General features: G+C 40.2%; 1 protein-coding gene across 4 annotated transcripts in view; it reads left to right on the plus strand.

Annotated features, from left to right (window-relative positions):
• Nucleotides 1-1,439: 1,439 nt before the first annotated feature.
• VCL (vinculin) overlaps nt 1,440-18,731 on the plus strand; it is a 97,080-nt gene continuing 79,788 nt past the window's right edge. For all 4 annotated transcript variants that reach the window (XM_070490656.1, XM_070490668.1, XM_014860621.3 and 1 more), the window contains exon 1: nt 1,440-1,755. In XM_070490656.1, coding sequence (XP_070346757.1) covers nt 1,588-1,755 — 168 coding nt within the window. In that variant the 5' untranslated portion in view covers nt 1,440-1,587. The remainder of the gene's footprint in view (nt 1,756-18,731) is intronic.

Consider the following 18,731-nt stretch of genomic DNA (forward strand, 5'->3'; position numbering starts at 1 on the left):
CAAAAATTGTATAGGACAGGGGGCCAGCCCTGAGGCCAAGTGGTTAAGTTTGTGTGCTCCCCTTTGGCAGCCCAGGGTTTCGCTGTTTTGGATCCTGGGTGCGGACATGGCACCGCTCAGCAGGCCAAGCTGAGGCGGTGTCCCACATGCCACAGCTAGAGGCACTCACACTAGAATATCCAACTATGTGTTGGGGGGATGGAGCTTGGGAAGAAGAAGAAAAATAAAAAAAAGAAGATTGGCAACAGATGTTAGTTCAGGTGCCAATCTTAAAAAAAAAATTGTATAGGACAATACACACAGTTTAGCCTCTTGCAAAATTTGAGACTTTTGGAAATATTTTCATTTGACTTGAGGATCTTCTGCTTAAAAGTATTAGTGAAAGTATTTTGTCTCAGAATGGGGAAGCTTGGGCAAAACAGAATTTGAGCTGAGGAGGACATTCAGAAGATGACTTATACAAAGCATGTTGTGAGAGGATTAGATAATTTGATCATATCTATCAAAACGTAAAAGGTACATACTTTTTCATTTTCACTCCATTTCTAGGTATCTTCCCAGATAAATATACATGTGCACAACACAGAGCCAAGTACAATGATGTTCATGCAGAATTGTTTTTTAACAGTGGAAAACGTAATCTGACCTAAATGCCCATTACTAGGAAATTGGTTATAAAAATTGATTTCATGCACTGGAATACCATGCAGCCATTAAAAAGAACGAGGTAGACCTATATTTACCAACAGTTAAAGATAACCAGGGAATTTTAATTATGGGGGAAAAATATCAAGTTTCAGGAAAAGTAAGTTCCACTTTCTTAGAAAATATATCCGTACAAGAAAATGAACAGACAGAAGGTCTAGAAGGCTACACACCAACTGTTGACAGTGCATATCGTTGAGGAAGGGAGTGGGTGGAGTGTGTATGTGAATGAATGGGACGTTCATGTTTCTCTGTGCACTTCTGTTGTTTGAACGTTTTACCAAAAACGTTTCCACGTATTACCGAGAGGAAATAGAGTATTTTGAGGGCTTCAAAGGGAAGGGAAAGGTTGAGGAGGCGGCGGCGAGACATATGGCTCGCCGGTCTCGTCAGACTCCCCCGCCGCCCGAGGTGAGGAGACCCCACCCGGCTGAGGTGATTCTGCAGAAGGCGGAGCTCTGCAGAGCCCAAGCGGGAGGCGGCGCCAGGGGGCGGGGCCACCGACTCCAACCGCACGCTCCGCTCCCACCATCTCCTTATAAGGAGCGCCCCGCGTTAGGGCTCCGGAATCCGGTCGCGATCCCGGCGGCACAGAGCCAATCCCAGGCCCCTCCCTTGGGAATGGGGGTGGGGCGGGGTCTTGCAGCGCGGTGGCGGGGGCGGGGCATCTCGAAGGGGACCAATAATAGTGGCAGCCTGGGTCCGAGCGGCTCTGCCATTGGGTGCAGTGACGCGAGGGGGAGGGGCGCCCGTGAGGCTGGTTACGCCGAGGGAAGCCCGGAGTCCGTAGTCGGCGCTCGGAGTCTGTCTTTTTGCGGGTTCCCGGCCTCATCGTTCCCGGTTCTCTGTAGCCCGCGGTTCGCCGCCCCGCTCGCCGCCGCGATGCCGGTGTTTCACACGCGCACGATCGAGAGCATCCTGGAGCCAGTGGCGCAGCAGATCTCGCACCTGGTGATCATGCACGAGGAAGGCGAGGTGGACGGCAAAGCCATCCCTGACCTCACCGCGCCCGTGGCCGCCGTGCAGGCGGCCGTCAGCAACCTCGTCCGGGTGAGCGCGCTGGGCCTGTGGTGGGGAGTGGGGACGGGAGACATCCCCGGGGTCCCGGGGACGCCTCGCGCTTCCCGTTGGCCGGTTCGCTGCCTGTGGCTTTGCGCGTGGGCTCAGGAGCCACGTCGCCATAGGTTCGAATCCCGATTCCTCCTCTCTGTGACCTTGAGCAAGCCCCTGAGCCTCTTTGGGCCTCAGTTTTCTCATGTACAAGATGGGGGCAGTCATAATGATGCCTGCCTTGTGGGTTTTTTTCGGTAAAGTGCCTAGCGCAGTTTATGACCCGTAGTCGCTAGGTGAGAGTTGTTAGGACGTTGACGGCCCCTTTCCCCCAGCAAGGCTGTCGCCCCTCACCTTGACAGCCTTGCTCACAGCTCCTTTTTAGGTCTCCCCAGTCTGGCCTAAGGGCTGGCGGGCTCCCCTACTGATGATTCGCTGCCTTTCCTTCCAGGGATTCTTGTTTGAGCCACGTTGTTCTTTCTAATACTCTGCCCCTCATACTGAGACCTGCCTCGCCCACCGTCCCTCCCCAGCATTCCCCACGTCTGGCCCTTTGTCCACTTGTTTTACTGGCCACTCGTCTGTCTCCTCCTTTCTTCCTCGGCTTTTCTACTTCTGCTCACACCTCTGGCACCCTCCAACACCGGGTAGTTTCTTTATGCAGTAATTCATGACTACAAGTTCCTTTTCCCCTTTCGCTTAACCCTGCTGCCTTTCATTTCATTCCTTCGGGTGGAGATTTCCACCTGGCTTTACCTGCTGTCAAACGGCTTCCTCCCACTGGGGCCTTTTCCAGACTTGGGGGCCCTCCTTCTCGGCCCCTCCTCCTGGCAGGAAGCAAGATGGAGCTGCTGGGAGAGGCCTGTGGAATCTGGGATCTGGGGCCTCTGCCGGGGAGAAGGACTGGGCGTCTCCTCTCTAGTCCACAACTTTCCCGGCTCTGCAGACCCCTGCGGCCCACAGCTGTGACTAATAACGGAGGTATTCCTGGAGGAGGCGGAGCCCGCTTCTGAAATGGGAAAAGAGGTGCTGTGACCAAGCTCCTAACACTCCCCTGGCTAATATCACACTTTTCTGTCCCACTCTGGGTGGGTGACTCAGATTCCTGCTGCCTGTGAGGAACAACTTTGGAAAAAGTTGATATTGCTCCCCCGCTGAGCTGAGCTGTGTAATAGTGTGTGTCAGGGTAGTTGGGAGGTTGGGAGGCAACTGTGGGTCTGGGTGGGGCTTGGGTTACTTATCTGATTAGAGCACTTTAATGCACGAGAGGCACTTGAGCAGCTGAAAGTCTTCCTCAGTCTTCAGGGGCCCCTCCACTGTCTCAGGCAATTCAGGAGACTGGCAACTAGGAAGATGGGGAGACAATACTGACCAAACTTCTGATCTTCCTTCTGTAAAGATTTAGTAAAAATTTATTCAGTAAGAACACTGTATTCATTCAACATGTCTAATTCTACATTGTTCTTGTTCTTTTCATAACTAATTTTAATCTAAGACTCCAGAGTGCATTCTTATGTAGTGCTGTCTAACATGGCTGCATTCCAGGCCTTCATTTTTCAACAAATAGGGAAGCAATGTAAAGAGACAAGGTAATAGTGTCCCTCCACGGAGTACTTCAGGAAGTGAAATCTGAAAACCACATGTTGCACTTGGAACCAACCTAGAGTAGTCTAGGGGTTGATATCTGGTTAGGCTATTTAGAGAAAAGTTATTTATGAGCTTCAATGCATGAATTAATAAGAATTGAATGTCTGCTGTATAGAGAGCTTTGTAATAAATCAGTAGTTCTCAGGTTGGGGTGTGCATCAGAATCACCAGTGCGACTTTTTAGAAATAAAGATGTCCACCTCCCACCCCAGACTTACTGAGGAGCTCTCTAGGGAGTAGGGTCAAAGTCTTTGTATTATTAAGAAGCTCCATAGGTGGTCGTGATATACACCCTTAGTTAGGAAACACTGTAATAGATACTGTGAGACAAATACAAAAGAAATAAGGCCAGTCACAAGCTGAAAAAAAAATTACACGTAGTAGTTACATACTTCCCAATGGATACAGAAGAAGGGACTTGAGATTGGTGGTAGATAGGAATCAGTAGAGAGAAAGTGGGGAGGATTTCTCTCCCACCTTCCACAACCCCAGCCCTAGACAATCACCAATCTAATTTCTGTCCTTGTGGATTTGCCTATTCTGGACACTTCATATGAATGGAATTATAAAATATGTGGCCTTTTGTGTCTGACTTCTTTCACTTACCATAATGTTTTCAAGGTCCATCCATGGTATATTACATATCAGAACTTCATTCCTTTTTTTTTTTAAAGATTTTATTTTTTTTTTCCTTTTTCTCCCCAAAACCCCCCAGTACATATGTACTTGTGAGTAAGTCACTTCCAGGTTACAGCAAATAGATTGTCTTGATTAGCTCAGGAGGCAAGTTGGAGAGAAACTGGAGATGAAGTAGATGCATGACATATGGGCAGTTTAACAGAAGGCTTATCCAATAAGATGAACAAAAAGAGTGGGAGGGAGAGGATGAGACTGTGTGCGAGGGAGACTACATAGATTGTGTTCTGGGGTGACCAGAAGACTTACCCATTGCTTGGAATTCTCAGTGTCAATTGTGGCCCTTATATATATGTATGATGCTGGGTATTGTGATGGGTTGTGTACATGTGTCAAGGTTCCAACTAGTTTGTGTCTGGAGAACAAGCCTCATTTGATATTTCTTTATGGGCTCTCCACTTCCTGCCCTCAACATTGGCACACAGGATGACTCGATAAGTATTGTTGAAGGAAAGAAGGAACTATGGCAAGGGGGGTAAATTAGGAAACTTTTTAAATTGGTTGGTCATGAAGAAAATGAGGGCCTGGACTTTGGGTGTAGCAGGGAAAATGGAGAAGGAATTAATTAGAAATATAGTAGAAGAGTTAGTAGAACTTGATAATAGAACTCTCACATTTGCGAGGAAAAAACATGGTGTTACTATAAAATAATGAAACTGATTTTCAAACAAATATTCTGGAATTTATATAATTCAGGTTTCTTTCAGTTACCTTGGGAGATTGTATCTTTATTACAGTGCTTCTCTTTGGGAATTTCTTTCAGATTTGCATCCATGTATCAAATTAGTCTTGTTTTATTTTGGTCAGGAAAATTTTATCTGAAGTGGATATTCTTTAGCCCTACTTCTTTATGTACCATTCTTAAGTCTAAATGACATTTGGGATATTTCCAAAATTAAAATTTCCCGGGTGAAGGTGAAATTCTCAATTGTTAAGCAATAGTCATCCACATATCAATAGGTATTTATTGAGACCCCCTTTTAATGTCAAAGCAATAAGTGTGATACTGTGCAGAATAAGTATAATACTGGATTGAAAGTCCTAAGTGGCCTTGAGGAAGTGAAGTACCAGGAAACTTCAAAGGAAGGTGACATTACTTTTGGTGGGAGCATAGGGAAGGCTTCATGGAGGATTTGAGCTGGCCTTAAAGACAAGTGGGATTTGAATATTTAAAGATGTGGTAAGAAAGATGTTACAAGTGGAAAGAACTACCCAAACAAAGGCACAGAATTATCGAGAATCTGTGGACCAAGTTTTGACTTGGGGCATTATTAAGCTAACTACTTTTTGGGGAGTAAGACTCATTTAGAGTTGTAATTTCATGTATATTTGTTAAACAGAAGTAATCTGGAGCCAGCCCTGATGGCCCCAGTGGTTAGTTTGGTGTACTCCGCTTCAGTGGCCTGGGTTCCCTTCCCTGGCGTGGAACCACACCACTCATCTGTCAGTAGCTATGCTGTGGCAACTGCTCATGTAAGAACTAGAAGGACTTACAACTAGAATATACAACTATGTGCTGGGGCTATGGGGAGGGGAAAAAAAGAGAGAGAGAGGAAGATTGGCAACAGATGTTAGCTCAGAGCAAATCTTTCCCAGCAAAAAAAAAAAAAGGAAAATAATTATAAAAACTGTTGCTGATATTTAAAAAAAAAGTAATCTGGTCACTTTACATATATATCTTGTCACAACTAAGTCGTCACTTCTACTCCACACTTAGGGAGGAGGTAGGATAGGAATATTTATTTACCTTTTTTTCAACTCAGGATCCTGAACAAGACCATTTTTTAAAAACAGCTTTGTTGAGATATAATTCACATATACAATTCACTTATTTAAAATGTATGGTATTTTTTAGTATCTTGACAGAGTTGTGTAGCAGCACTACAATCTAATCTTGGGACATTTTTGTTCCATCAAAAAGAAACATACCCATTAGCTGTCACTCCTTCTCTCCCACCTTCCACAACCCCAGCCCTAGACAATCACCAATCTAATTTCTGTCCTTGTGGATTTGCCTATTCTGGACACTTCATATGAATGGAATTATAAAATATGTGGCCTTTTTGTCTGACTTCTTTCACTTACCATAATGTTTTCAAGGTCCATCCATGGTATATTACGTATCAGAACTTCATTCCTTTTTTTTTTTTTTTAAAGATTTTATTTTTTTTTTCCTTTTTCTCCCCAAAACCCCCCAGTACATAGTTGTGTATTTTTCGTTGTGGGTCCTTCTAGTTGTGGTATGTGGGACTCTGCCTCAGTGTGGTTTGATGAGCAGTGCCATGTCCACGCCCAGGATTCGAACCAACGAAACACAGGGCTGCCTGCAGGGGAGCGCGTGACCTTAACCACTTGGCAACAGGGCCAGCCCCAGAACTTCATTCCTTTTTGTCGCTGAATAATATTCCATTGTATAGAATAAGGCCATTTTAAACACAGAGAATGATCCTAATGTAATAATAAAACAAGGAGGGGAGCCTAGGTGCAAAAGGAAAAATGAGGAGGGGTACAAGAAGTTCCAAGGATGGGATTCAGTAAGCAGTGTGTAAAAGTTAGATTCTATCTTAGACTGCCCATTTTGTAGCATGGTATATAAATTTTTTTTTTTTCCGTTGAAGTGGCTCATAGAAAATCTGTCAGTCTTTGTGACCCTACAGTCGTTTTGGTTTTATTAATGGGGCTGCAGACACTTTGTCTTCTCCATTGCATCTGAGGGCATATATTGTAACTACTTTTTGGGCTCATGAAATATTTATTTTGGAAGTTTTTGTGGCCTTGACTCTTATGAGCCTCATCCATATATCATACCCTGTTGGGGCCAGCTCTCGGACAAATAGAAGCATTGGCTTTACTTTAAACTTGATAGATGGGAAAGACTGTTCTGCTCTTAAAAAGAGATCAGCAATTACATTTGTCATTTGTAAATTATTAGTCTTAACGTCTGAAATTATTTTTGCTTTAATTTCTTTTGGTTGATGTTGGACTTATTTCATTTAAAATAAATAACAATATTTGGGTGATAGGCCTGTGGATGATTTTTTTTCTTCTTAATACTTTGCCATATTTTCCAATTTTTAAAATGAACATATAATTCCTATATTAAGGAAAAAGTTAATAAGGTAAATAATAAGACCATTTGTATAATCCTTTATAGTTTATAAAATACTTGCATATGTATAATCTCATAGTATTCCTTTAAGGTAGGTATTGCTGTGGTCCCAGTTTTACAGATGAGGATACTGTAGATCAGAGAAATTAAGTAACCTGGCCACAATGCACAGCTAGTTAGTGGTGGAGCTTGGACTCAGACTGTTTCTCTTACTCTAGATCTTCTGCTTTTTTCACTCCACCATTCGATGTCCAGTTAGAGCAAAGGTGTTAAATAGCAGTAGAAGTTTTCCACCTAGAATCAGAAGCAAGAAGAATGCTTTTAGTCACAGAGTTTCCATTTGTTCTGGGCCTGGCAAGATTATGTGTTTAAAGCCTCACTTTGACATGGCCTGCTTGAAGAGCCTATGTGAAAAGAATGATATGAAGAAAGGGTTCTGTTTCGTGGTGACATTCAATTTCACAGCATTTCTCTTTTTAAAAAAATAAGAGTGGAAACAGATCAGCACAAAAGTACTTATGCCTGCAAGACAGATAAAGGCTTTTTATAGTATACGTTGCTGCTTAGCTTGAAGCCTATTAGAGCTAAATAGTATTTAAAGTAGGTTTGTAGTATTTCTGTATTTAAATAGTATTTAAAGTAGGTTTATGGATTCTGTGGGGAATCATGAAACGGAATTTGAAAAACTTTGTCTCCAGATCAAAAGAGATGTAAGAATGAGACAGATGTGAACTTTGTTCCAATAATGCTTAACATTTACTCATGTGATTGAGAGAACAGAAGATTTTTGGAGGTTGTATATTTTTAAAACTGTTTGTAATTTTAATGGAGGCCCAATTTAAATATTTGTTTATATATAGCTACATAGTGGAAAGTTTGGCTTTTCTAAAGCTGTTTTATAAATAACACTGGTATAACTCTAAGTGAACAAAATGAAAGTTAAAGTCCTATGGTATCTTAAGTTGGCTTCTTCTGTTACAGTCTGATACTAAGAGCAGAATTAAGGCAACTACTTTTATGGGGATGGGACTTTTATTTGGATTTTAATATTTCTTGTATATTTATTTAAAAAAGTAGCTTGGTTATTTTATATTCTCATTTAATTACATGTCATATATGTATAAAATGGTTATGTTTTATATGTATCACAACTGAGAGGGTCATTATTTTAAAAGTTTTCTGACAACTTCCTGGTCTTTTGTGCACACTTAGGAAGCAAGTAGGTGAGAATATCCTCATTATCCACAGCTTAGAGTCCAGCATAGCATGTATATGCTTTTTAGTGACAGTCATCATACTTGGTCAGTGTTTGTCTTCTCCGCTAGATTGTAATTTCCTCCCTGGCAGGGACCGTGTCTGTTGTTCCCCCCCCCCCCTTTATTTCCAGAGTCAGGCTGGTTATAGGTGTGTAATATAATTTTTTAAAAAATTAAATGAACATGTACATAGTAGTCATTTTTTGCCTGCAAAATATTGTAATAGGAATTTTTGTGCAATGAATATTTTCCATTCCCAGCTTTCAAACATCTGGTATAGCCAAATCTGAACAGTCTCGTCGAATTTATAATGAACTTTGTCTGAAACAAGTAGAGTATATACTAAGAGAGATTAGGAATGAATGACTAACTGCCCGTTGTTTGAGATAACAACAGTGTTCAAGCTATTTTGGGTTGTGGTTCTCTGTTTCAGAGTCATTTCAACTATGCAGCCACTTACTAAATTCATATTCTGAGAAAATGTTGCCTCCTGTCTGAAAGTGGCATTGAGATTTTGCATTCTTTTTAAATTAGGAATGTCTTTTTAAAATTTAACAATTTAGACCAGGTGTTGATGTGTTATTTAGAGCCCTGTTGGCTACAGTGTAGTATTATACTATGAGTTGTGAATTCCTCATTAAAAGATCTTTATTTCCTTAACCATATGGCAGGAGACAAAGATATCATAAAGTTGATCTGCTTTTTTTTTGCTTTCTGGACGAACTAGGCCCAACCTTTTTATTGAAACTAATGTCATCATGATCATGACAACGGAGTATGTTTTTTACATAATAATCAAAAGAAGTAGCAGTTGTTCATGAGTAAATGTCAGAGATTAGCTGTTATCACAGCAGATTTCTCTCTAGAATAATGCTCTGCTCAGGATTCTTACTGAGGAAAGGTCATTTTATTAGTTCATGTTGCTTTCAGGCAAGTCTGCCCTTAAAGCTTCCCACACAGATGGGACTAGAGGAAGAAAACACGAATTTCAGCCTTGGCTTTATTAAGCCCTCAGTGCTGTGTTGTATAAATATTTCAGAGAGAGCTTTAAGGAGTAAAGTTCAAATCTGTAATAAGACTGAAACACCCAGAGAAGAAAGTTGATGATATGTTGGAGGAAAGAGCTCCCGCTGGAGGCTTTCTTGTGTCTTTCTATTCCTTTTACACTGGACCTGTAGAATTCTTACAATCTGTGTTTGGGTATATTAGGCCACATAATTAAGTTCAGATAACGAAAGTTTTGAATGATCTAAGTGGTTGCTTCTCTGTTTTTTCAGCCATTTTAGTACTTACTCAGTTTCCGTTGGGAATGGTTGTGGAGAGGAAGGCTGTCTTACCTTTCTTAACAATTTACAAAAAAGTTTATTAGAGAAGGAAATTGAGATTATTATATAAGTGGAAAATTATTGTTCATATAAAGTGTTTTATCCTTCATACACCACTAAAAATAATATAGTATCTTACTGAACAGTATACTGTTAGTAATCATTTTTTGTCATGCTAAGCCTTCAGATAGTCTTTCAAATAGAACAAAATTTTTCTTGTTACAGGAGTATTACATTTTCACTGTTGACATTTAGAAAATCTATCTTTAGTCATAATCTTCCCTCAGTGTTTCTCAGCCTTTTTCAGTCTTTTTGAATTTGATTTGTCTTTTCCTCTCTCTTTGTCTTTTCTCTCTGCTCCAAACCAACTTGTGTTTCTCCGGATATAAGTGAAAACCATATATAGATGCACCAGCTCTTATCCTTTTTCACCATTAAAAAGACAACCCCAAACCCTTTAATTCATTTTCCTGCTCAAGAATTTTCAGAGAAAAGTGAGGAAACCCGGTCTGTTACAACATCCTAAGACTTTCTCTGTAATGTGCTGTTGAGGGAACCATGCTCTACTTAGATAACTGCTGTTTGAGTGAGTGTGGAATGAAATAACTTCAAAATAATGGGCTAGATCCTGAGAGAACTTCTAATCTTGACATACTTATTAAAAATATGGGGTCTTTAAGTTGATTAAATCTATTTAAGTATGTGCATGATGTACAGACAAAGGGATAGAGTATGATAGAGTAATGGGTAAAAGGGTACCTGTATAATTAGACATACGAAATTGGAGATTCATTGCCTTCTTTCCAATTCCTTGGTAAAAGTTGTAGATTTTGTGTCCTTGTTTGCTGGGTCATCAGTCTTTGCCTGATTGATTTGATTGTGTTTTTTCTTTCCCCTCTCTCTTTACTCCCCTAGGTGTCTCCCTTTAAGAGGGTTGGTTTCCTGAGGGCAAGGACTGGGTTATGTTCTTGCTACTCCCAGTGCTGTGCTTATTGCAGTCCCTTACTCATGATATTCTTTCAGTAAGTGTGTTGTTCTTTGATACTCGCTGTACCAGTTAGTCATTCTAGGCTCTTTCATGACATTGAGGATAGCGCACTCTCTCTTGCCTCTGTTAGAAGACATGGTGATTCTCTTTTCATGGTCTCAAATGTTGCTTATATACAAATGTCTGTGTAATCACAGAGAGAAACAAAGATTCATAAGTGATACTGTGTTGTCTTGGTTTTTTGGACTTTTAGGTTTCAAAGAATTCTGTCACTTCTATCAGAAGTCAGCTCATTGGATTGGTATGAACATGAGATGTGAGGGTGATTAGGGGATGAGAGGTAGTGAATCTTAGAACTAAAAATGTTTTACAGATATTATTAAGTTGCAGAAAATAGTCTTTGGCCCTTAGAGAATTTCCCACTGATAAGATTTCCAGTTGAATGACTTTTAAGGGGAAAGTGGCTACATTTCATTGTAGCTGGCCACAATCCAAGTCAAAGTCATTCCTTCTTTCAAAATAAGCTTAACTTATTCCCACAACTAAGCTTTCTGCAAAGAAAGAGAAAAGGCACATTTGTTCTTAGAGCTGAGGGATGTCTATTATCTAACTTCCCTATATTCCTGCCTTCTCTCTGACCGCACCCCATCCCTGGAGAACTGGCTCATCTTTTATCTGAAAGATGGACAACATGTTTTTATTCACGTGATTAAATTAAATGAGGATATATGAATGGGCTAGTGAATCTTCTCTAGACTAGTAACACTTAAATTCCTTATCCTACAGCTCCTCTTCCCAAAGAACAAAATTAGTTATCAGATTCTAGCTGTGCACATTGCTAGGTGTTCTGAATGATAGTAGGATATATGATATGGTCTCTGGCCTCGAGTTGTTAAAATACAGATGAAATTCATAATTTTATAAAAGATTTATCTTATCCATATCCTCTCCACCAATGAAATTGTTGCAGAATTTAAATTATTCATTTTAAAGTGTTGTGCATTAGTACTGTAAATACAATTTTTATTCCTTGGAGCCATGGAGAAAATGTGAGGTAGCCAGCAGCAGAATGAGCCAGTGGTGGGCCTCATAGTTGGGAAAAGACCTTTGAACGCTGGCCTCAGCTGCCCTCTTCGTGTGGCACTTCAGGCACACGGGGGTTTCATTTCCTCCAAAGCCCAGTGCTTCTTGTGGGCCTTTACGTGTGCTGTTGCCTCCACCTGAACTATTCTTCTGCACTTCTTTACTTGAGTAATTTCTGCTAATCCTCGACCTCCACGAAAAATGTCACTTTTTTAGGGATACCCTCCTGACTCTACCTGCAAAACTAAGTTAGGTTCTGCTATCATATGCTTTCTATATTTTTTCTTCTTATGCTTATCACAGTTGTAAGTAATTATTTGTGTGATTATTACTTGTTTAACTTATTTTCCCCACTAGAGCCCCAGGGGCGAATGTTGGCTCTGCTATGTTTGCCCCTGAATTTTCAGCACCCATCATAGTGCTTGGCACGTAGTAGAGTCTTGGGGAATCTTTGTAGAATGAACAAATGGAAAGACCATTTGCTGCTTCCCTAGCAAAAACTGTTTTGAGCTGCTTTGGAAAAATATATGTCATGCTGTGAGTGAATCTTGGTGAAATTTAACTGCCAATTAGGAAAGTAGCTATAAATAATTGCTTTGCACGGGGCATTGCATGTAGTAGGACTATACAGTTCATGTTTCCTGAATGAATAAATTCCAAGCAGAGTCCTAGGGTACAGATGGGGATAATCCTTCCCAATACAGAATTATGCAGAATATGTAAGTGTAAATAAAAATGTAACATGGGTTTGGAATTCTCTATTAGTTTTGATCCTTTGCAAATGAACAGAATAGCCATCTTTGGCAAAATGCTTCTATTATGAATTAGCAAATATACAAGTCAGACTTTAGATATAGATACAAGGTAAATCAGCATACAAACATGACAAGACTCTTGGCAGGCAGTCAAGTGTAATGGTTAAGAGTAACGTCTCCAGACCTAAACTCCTGAGGTTCAGATCCGACCACTGATTGATACCTGTGAGGTATGTAACATAGGGGAATTATTTAAACTCTATTTCTTATGGTTCTCTCTGTGAAACATAGCTAATCATAGTACCAGACTCATAGTGTATTATTGTGAGAATTAATGAGTTCGTAAAAATATTTAGAACTATGCCTGACACATAGTTAAGAACTCAGTGAGTGTTAGGTATATTAATATATTTTCCCATGACTTTAAAGTCATATTTTAAGTGTTAGTTTAATGATTTTTTTTTGAATATCTAAGCATAGCTTCTAACTTTTACTCAACAAGGCAAAGTGCCAGTGAAAGCTTTCAGCAGAATTCCATATGTTGTGGAATACATAGTTTTATCAACTGTGGGGAAAATATCACTCACAGTTTAGATGTCTGAACCTTTGATTGCCAGTTTCCCCAGATTAAAATCAAACATCTAAATTTTTGATTGATATCTCCTTTGTTTAGTGGAGGGGAAACATATCCCCCTCCCTCAATTTAAAAGCAAGAATTGGGGCGTAGGATTCAAGATTTTATCCCAAGCATTTGTTGTCTTTTTTTTTTTCTTTTTTTTGCTGAGGAAGACTAGCTCTGAGCTAACATCTGTGCCAGTCTTCCTCCACTTTATTTGTGGGTCGCTGCCACAGCATGGCCCATGAGTGGTGTAGGTCCACAGGAGCTGAACTCGTGAACCTGGGCTGCTAAACTTAACCACTATGCCATGGGGCTGGCCCCTGTCCTAGTTTCTAAAAAAGGAAAAACTGAAGGGGTAGTTAGGCCACTCACCAAAATAATAAGATGGAATCTGCCTTCCAGGTATACTTGAGAAGTATGATGCGTTTGTGAAATCGAATTCATCTTATTCTGGAAAAGCCAAATTAATTTAACAAATATTTAATGACTACATACTATGCCAGATACTGGATGAGCTTAATGTCTCTTGCCTGAAAGAAAGGCTAGAATCTCTTTCACATGTCCTATCAACACAGGAGTAGTGGAGTTGAACATGAGGGTTGGGGGACCATAACTACTAGTTTGGAAGGTATACCTATTATTTCTAGTCTTCCAGTGGTTTTCTGGAAATTTTTTAACATGCATATTTAACTTCAAAATCTTAAATTATTAGCATCTTTACTATCTTCCCAGATAATATAAAGATTGTAAAATATTTCTAATTCCATTGTCCCCTTATATATAGTTCTCTAGGATTTCATGTGTCTTGGTGTTTTTTCACCCCATGAGTTAGATACTATTGTTGTCTTACACAGTTTTTTTCCCATTTACCCACGTTTACCATTTTCTTTGAGATATAAGAGAAATGATGAACAAACCTTCCTTCTAGGTACATTTCCCTTCTTCCTAAAGTCCATTCTTCACTAGTATCTTTAGGTGGGGTACACACTTTTGGGCAGTACACTCTCTAAATTTTTATTTGTTGAAAGTATCTTTACTCTGTCCTCTTTTTGAATGATAATTTCATTGGATATACAAATCTAGGCTGACAGTAATTTTTTTCCAGCACTTTGAAAATATTATTCCAGTGTTTCTGCATTCAAGTCAGCCATCAGTCTAACTGTTGTTTTGCTGTAGATTATGTCTTTTCTCCCTGGGGTTTTTAAGATCTTATAATCTTTCTTGGTATTTCCGGGGCTTCCTGATTTTGAGGGTTGGTTTTTTTTTTTTTTTTTTACCAGTCCTCGAAAAGTCTTTCTCATTATCTCTTTGAATTTTTGCCTCTTCCTTCATTTAATTCTCTCCCTTTGGGACTCTTAATTAGAAAAATGTTGGACTCTCTCACTCTATCCTCTGTGTTTCTTTACAATTTCCATTTTCCATTTGGTAATTTCTTTAGCTCTTCCAGTCTGGTAATTTTCATGTGGCTGTGTCTAATATGCCATTTAATCCAGCCACTGAGTTTTTAATTTAAATGACAGTATTTTTTACCTCTAGGAATCTGTTTGTCTTTTTTTCAAAATCTGCTTGTCAGTTTGGGGAGTCTCTTGTTCTTTCATCATACCTTTTTTGAAAGATTGTTTTCATTCTCATTTTTTTGGTTTGGTAAAAAACCATCTTGAGGTGTAGAAACTACAAGAGCTTAATACTAAGATGAAAATAGAAAGGCACTTTTGAAATCTGGTGAAATGCCAGGATAATATTACTGTCTTAAGTCTCTGGTTATTTTCCTTTAATTTTTTTTATTGCGGTAAAATTTACCTAACGTAAAATTTACTGTTTTAACTGTTTTTAGGTGTACAGTCTGTGCCATTAAGTATATTCACATTGTTGTGTCACCGTCACTACCATTTACCTCCAGAACCTTTTCAGTTTCCACAACTGAAACTCTCTACCTGTTGAACTCCCCATTTCTCCCTCCCCTGGGTCCCTGGCAACTACTATTCTTTCTCTCTCTATGAATTTGACTTCTCTAGATACGTCATCTAAGCAGAATGTACACTATTTGTTCTTTTGTGATTGGCTTAGCATGTCTTGAAGGTTCATCCATGTTGTAGCATGTGTCAGAATTTCCTTCCTTTTTTTTTTTAAAGATTTTTTTTTTTTCCTTTTTTTCTCTCCAAAGCCCCCTGGTACATAGTTGTATATTCTTCGTTGTGGGTCCTTCTCGTTGTGGCATGTGGGATGCCGCCTCAGCGTGGTCTGATGAGTAGTGCCATGTCCGCGTCCAGGATTCAAACCAACGAAACACTGGGCCGCCTGCAGCGGAGCGCGCGAACTTAACCACTCGGCCACGGGGCCAGCCCCGGAATTTCCTTCCTTTTTAAGGCTGAATAATATTCCATTGTATGCATATACCACATTTTGTTTATCTATTCATCTGTCTATGGACACTTGGATTGCTTCTACCTTTTGACTGTTGTGAATAATGCTGCTGTTTCATCCCTCTTTTAATGCCTTCTGAGGTCTGGACTTTGCCTCTGAGGGGTATAAGCTTCTAATGGACTCATGTAGGACTGTGAACTCAGCCGCTGATGCCAGGGAGCAAACATGTAATCAAAGCAGGCCAAAGGCCCTGTTGCAGAATATGGCAGGAAGACAGGAGAGAAAGTTCGTTCTATCTTAGGTGGTATTTGAAGCATGGGGAAGTTTGCCAGCCAGAGAAGAATGGGAAAGCCTTCTGTGCAGAGTGAATGCAAAGATACAAAGGCATGAATGTGCAGTTAGGGTGTGGGGAAGCTTTAGTAATGAGATTACTGAGGTAGATTGTGCTAGCTTGTGAAGGGATTTATATGCCATATTAATCAATAAACTAAATAGCTTCAATTTTTGAATAAGTAAAAAATTCACCTGGTTCAAAATTTAAAAGGTTTAGCAAAGTATATGGTGAATAGTCTGCCTCCCATCCTTGAACTCCAGCCACTGGTTTTCCTTCTCGTAGGAAACCAATGACTTGGGTATGCTTATAGAGATAGTTTGTGATTTAGGTAATATGTATTCTTCCTTTATGCACATGGTGATTATTTTTTCCCTTAACATATTTTGGAGAACATTTCTTACCAGTACATATAGAGCTTTCTTCCCTTCCTTCCTTCCTCCCTCCCATCCTCCCTCCCTCCCTCCTCCCCCTCCCTCCCTCCCTTGCTTCCCTTTCTTCCTTTTTATTTTTTGGTGAGGAAGACAGGCCCTGAGCTAACATCTATTGCCATTCTTCCTCTTTTTTCTTTTTGCTTGAGGAAGATTGTCATTGAGCTAACATCCATGCCAATCTTCCTCTACTTTTTTGTATGTGGGATGCCGCCACAGCATGGCTTGATGAGCAGTGTGTAGGTCTGTGCCCAAGATCCGAACCTGCGAACCCCTGGGCACCAAAGCGGAGCACGTGAACGTAACCACTATGCCACTGGGCTGGGCCTGAGCTTTCTTTTCTTTTGACGGTTGCATAATGGTCCATTGATGCTTGTAACCTAATTTATTTAACTAGACTTTTATGGAAGGACCTTAGGTTATTTGTGGTCTTTTTCTATTTCAGACAATGTGGCTATGAATGACAGATATTTTATGCATTTGCAAGTGCAATTTATAGGATAATTCCTAGAAGGGGAACATTCTAAGCACAGGTTAAGTAGTGGAGGGATTTTAACCTGAGGTATAATGTGGCCATTTTGGGTTTTGTAAGATAACTCGGGTAGTGGTGAGGAAGATGTGTAGATTGGAGAGTGAGGTACAGGAATTGGAACGCCATCCATCCAAGAGATAGTGACGGCTGCCTTCAAGCAGTGAGAGGAATGCAGATAGAGAAAGGGGGCAAATTCTAGAGACAGTCTCTTTATTACTTAATTTACATTTGGATTCATAGTATTCTCAATTTCAAAAATGTACCAGTAAAACAAATAAGTTTTAAAAATTTCTAATTATTTTGTTTATCCTCAGGGCAACACTATGTGATCATTCCCATTTTATAGGTGAGGAAAACTAAGGCTCAGTAGAGCCCACAGGTAGTAAGTGGCAGACCAGATTTTAAGTATTTTAATTATGCAAATGAGATTGCTTTGAAATGCAGGACAGAAAACGTAGAATCCTTATCAAATCTAAAAGATGTCAACAATGATTTTACTGAAGTTGTATGTTAAAGTCATAGCATACCTTTTGCGCTCATGTGGAAGAAAGAAAAATTGGATACAACAGCTAGCAGCATGGATCCACCTGTAGAAATTGTGAAAGAAAACAGAAAAGATCAAGTTGAATTGGGAGCTGGAAGGCGGGTCTATAAGGGAAGGGCTATATACTTGCCCTTGAACTCAGGTATGCCCGTGGTTTTTAATCACTCCAATATGTATTTCAAGCTGGCATGGACAGATAGCCATGCTGTTAAGGTGTTATGCAAAAAACAGGAGGGGGATGTATTTAGAAGATCCCGTTTTGTGTTATCTATATGTGGAAGAGCATGTACTAAAATGTAGTGGGATTGGGTGGTGGGATTTCAGGTTAAGTTTTTTTGTTTTTCTTACCACAGTTCATGTTTTTCCCCTGACAATGAACATGCACTGTTTTTGAAGTGAAAAAGATAAGTTCAGTATTTTTCCACATCTTTTTGTTGTTATAGTTTGCACTATTCTCGCTGCCTGGAATTACCCTTTGTTTCTTGTTAAAATGGGCCCAGTGTTGATGTCACTATCTCCATGAAGTTCTTTCAGAATCCCTTCTGAAATTCAGCATTCAGAAGCCATTGCTGGTCTTACCCCACCATAGTGCCCTCCCAGGGTGCCTATACTAGTCCAGTGAGACTGCTTAGCATTTCATGAGCAAACTCCAAATCCTCACTTCTGCTTTTGTACACATACTACATCTCCTTCCATTGAAGATACTTTTCCCTCCAGAAATTAAATCCATGCTTTAAGGCTCAGCTCAAATACTGAAGACTGCCCTTATCTCAGCAACTGGTTGACCTCCCTGTCCAGCAGCCCCCAGTAGTGCTAAGTTATACCTCCCTGTTGGTACTCACTGGAGTCATTTATGTAGTCCTGATGCTATTCCAGGCCTAATTGTGCATCTTTGGGTCACCTGAAGAAGTGTCACCTGCACATTGCCTTACACACAGAATTCTCAGGACATAATTTAAGGAATGAATTAATCTAAAAATGTCAAGATATAAGAGATGCTTTCAACATCTCTAGTTTACTTCTGTTGAAAAAGAAAGAGAATATATCTCCACAGAGTAATATATATATATATCTATTTAAAGATTTTATTTTTTTTATTTTTCCTTCTTCTCCCCAAAGCCCCCCAGTACATAGTTGTATATTTTAGTTGTGGGTCCTTCTAGCTGTGGCATGTGGGACACCACCTCAGCATGGTTTGATGAGAAGTGCTAGGTCCATGCCCAGGATCCGAACCGGCAAAACCCCAGGCTGGCAAAGCAGAGCATGCAGACATAACCACTCGGCCCCATGGCCGGC

This window comes from Equus asinus, chromosome 2, assembly GCF_041296235.1.
Source record: "Equus asinus isolate D_3611 breed Donkey chromosome 2, EquAss-T2T_v2, whole genome shotgun sequence".
NCBI lineage: Eukaryota > Metazoa > Chordata > Mammalia > Perissodactyla > Equidae > Equus > Equus asinus.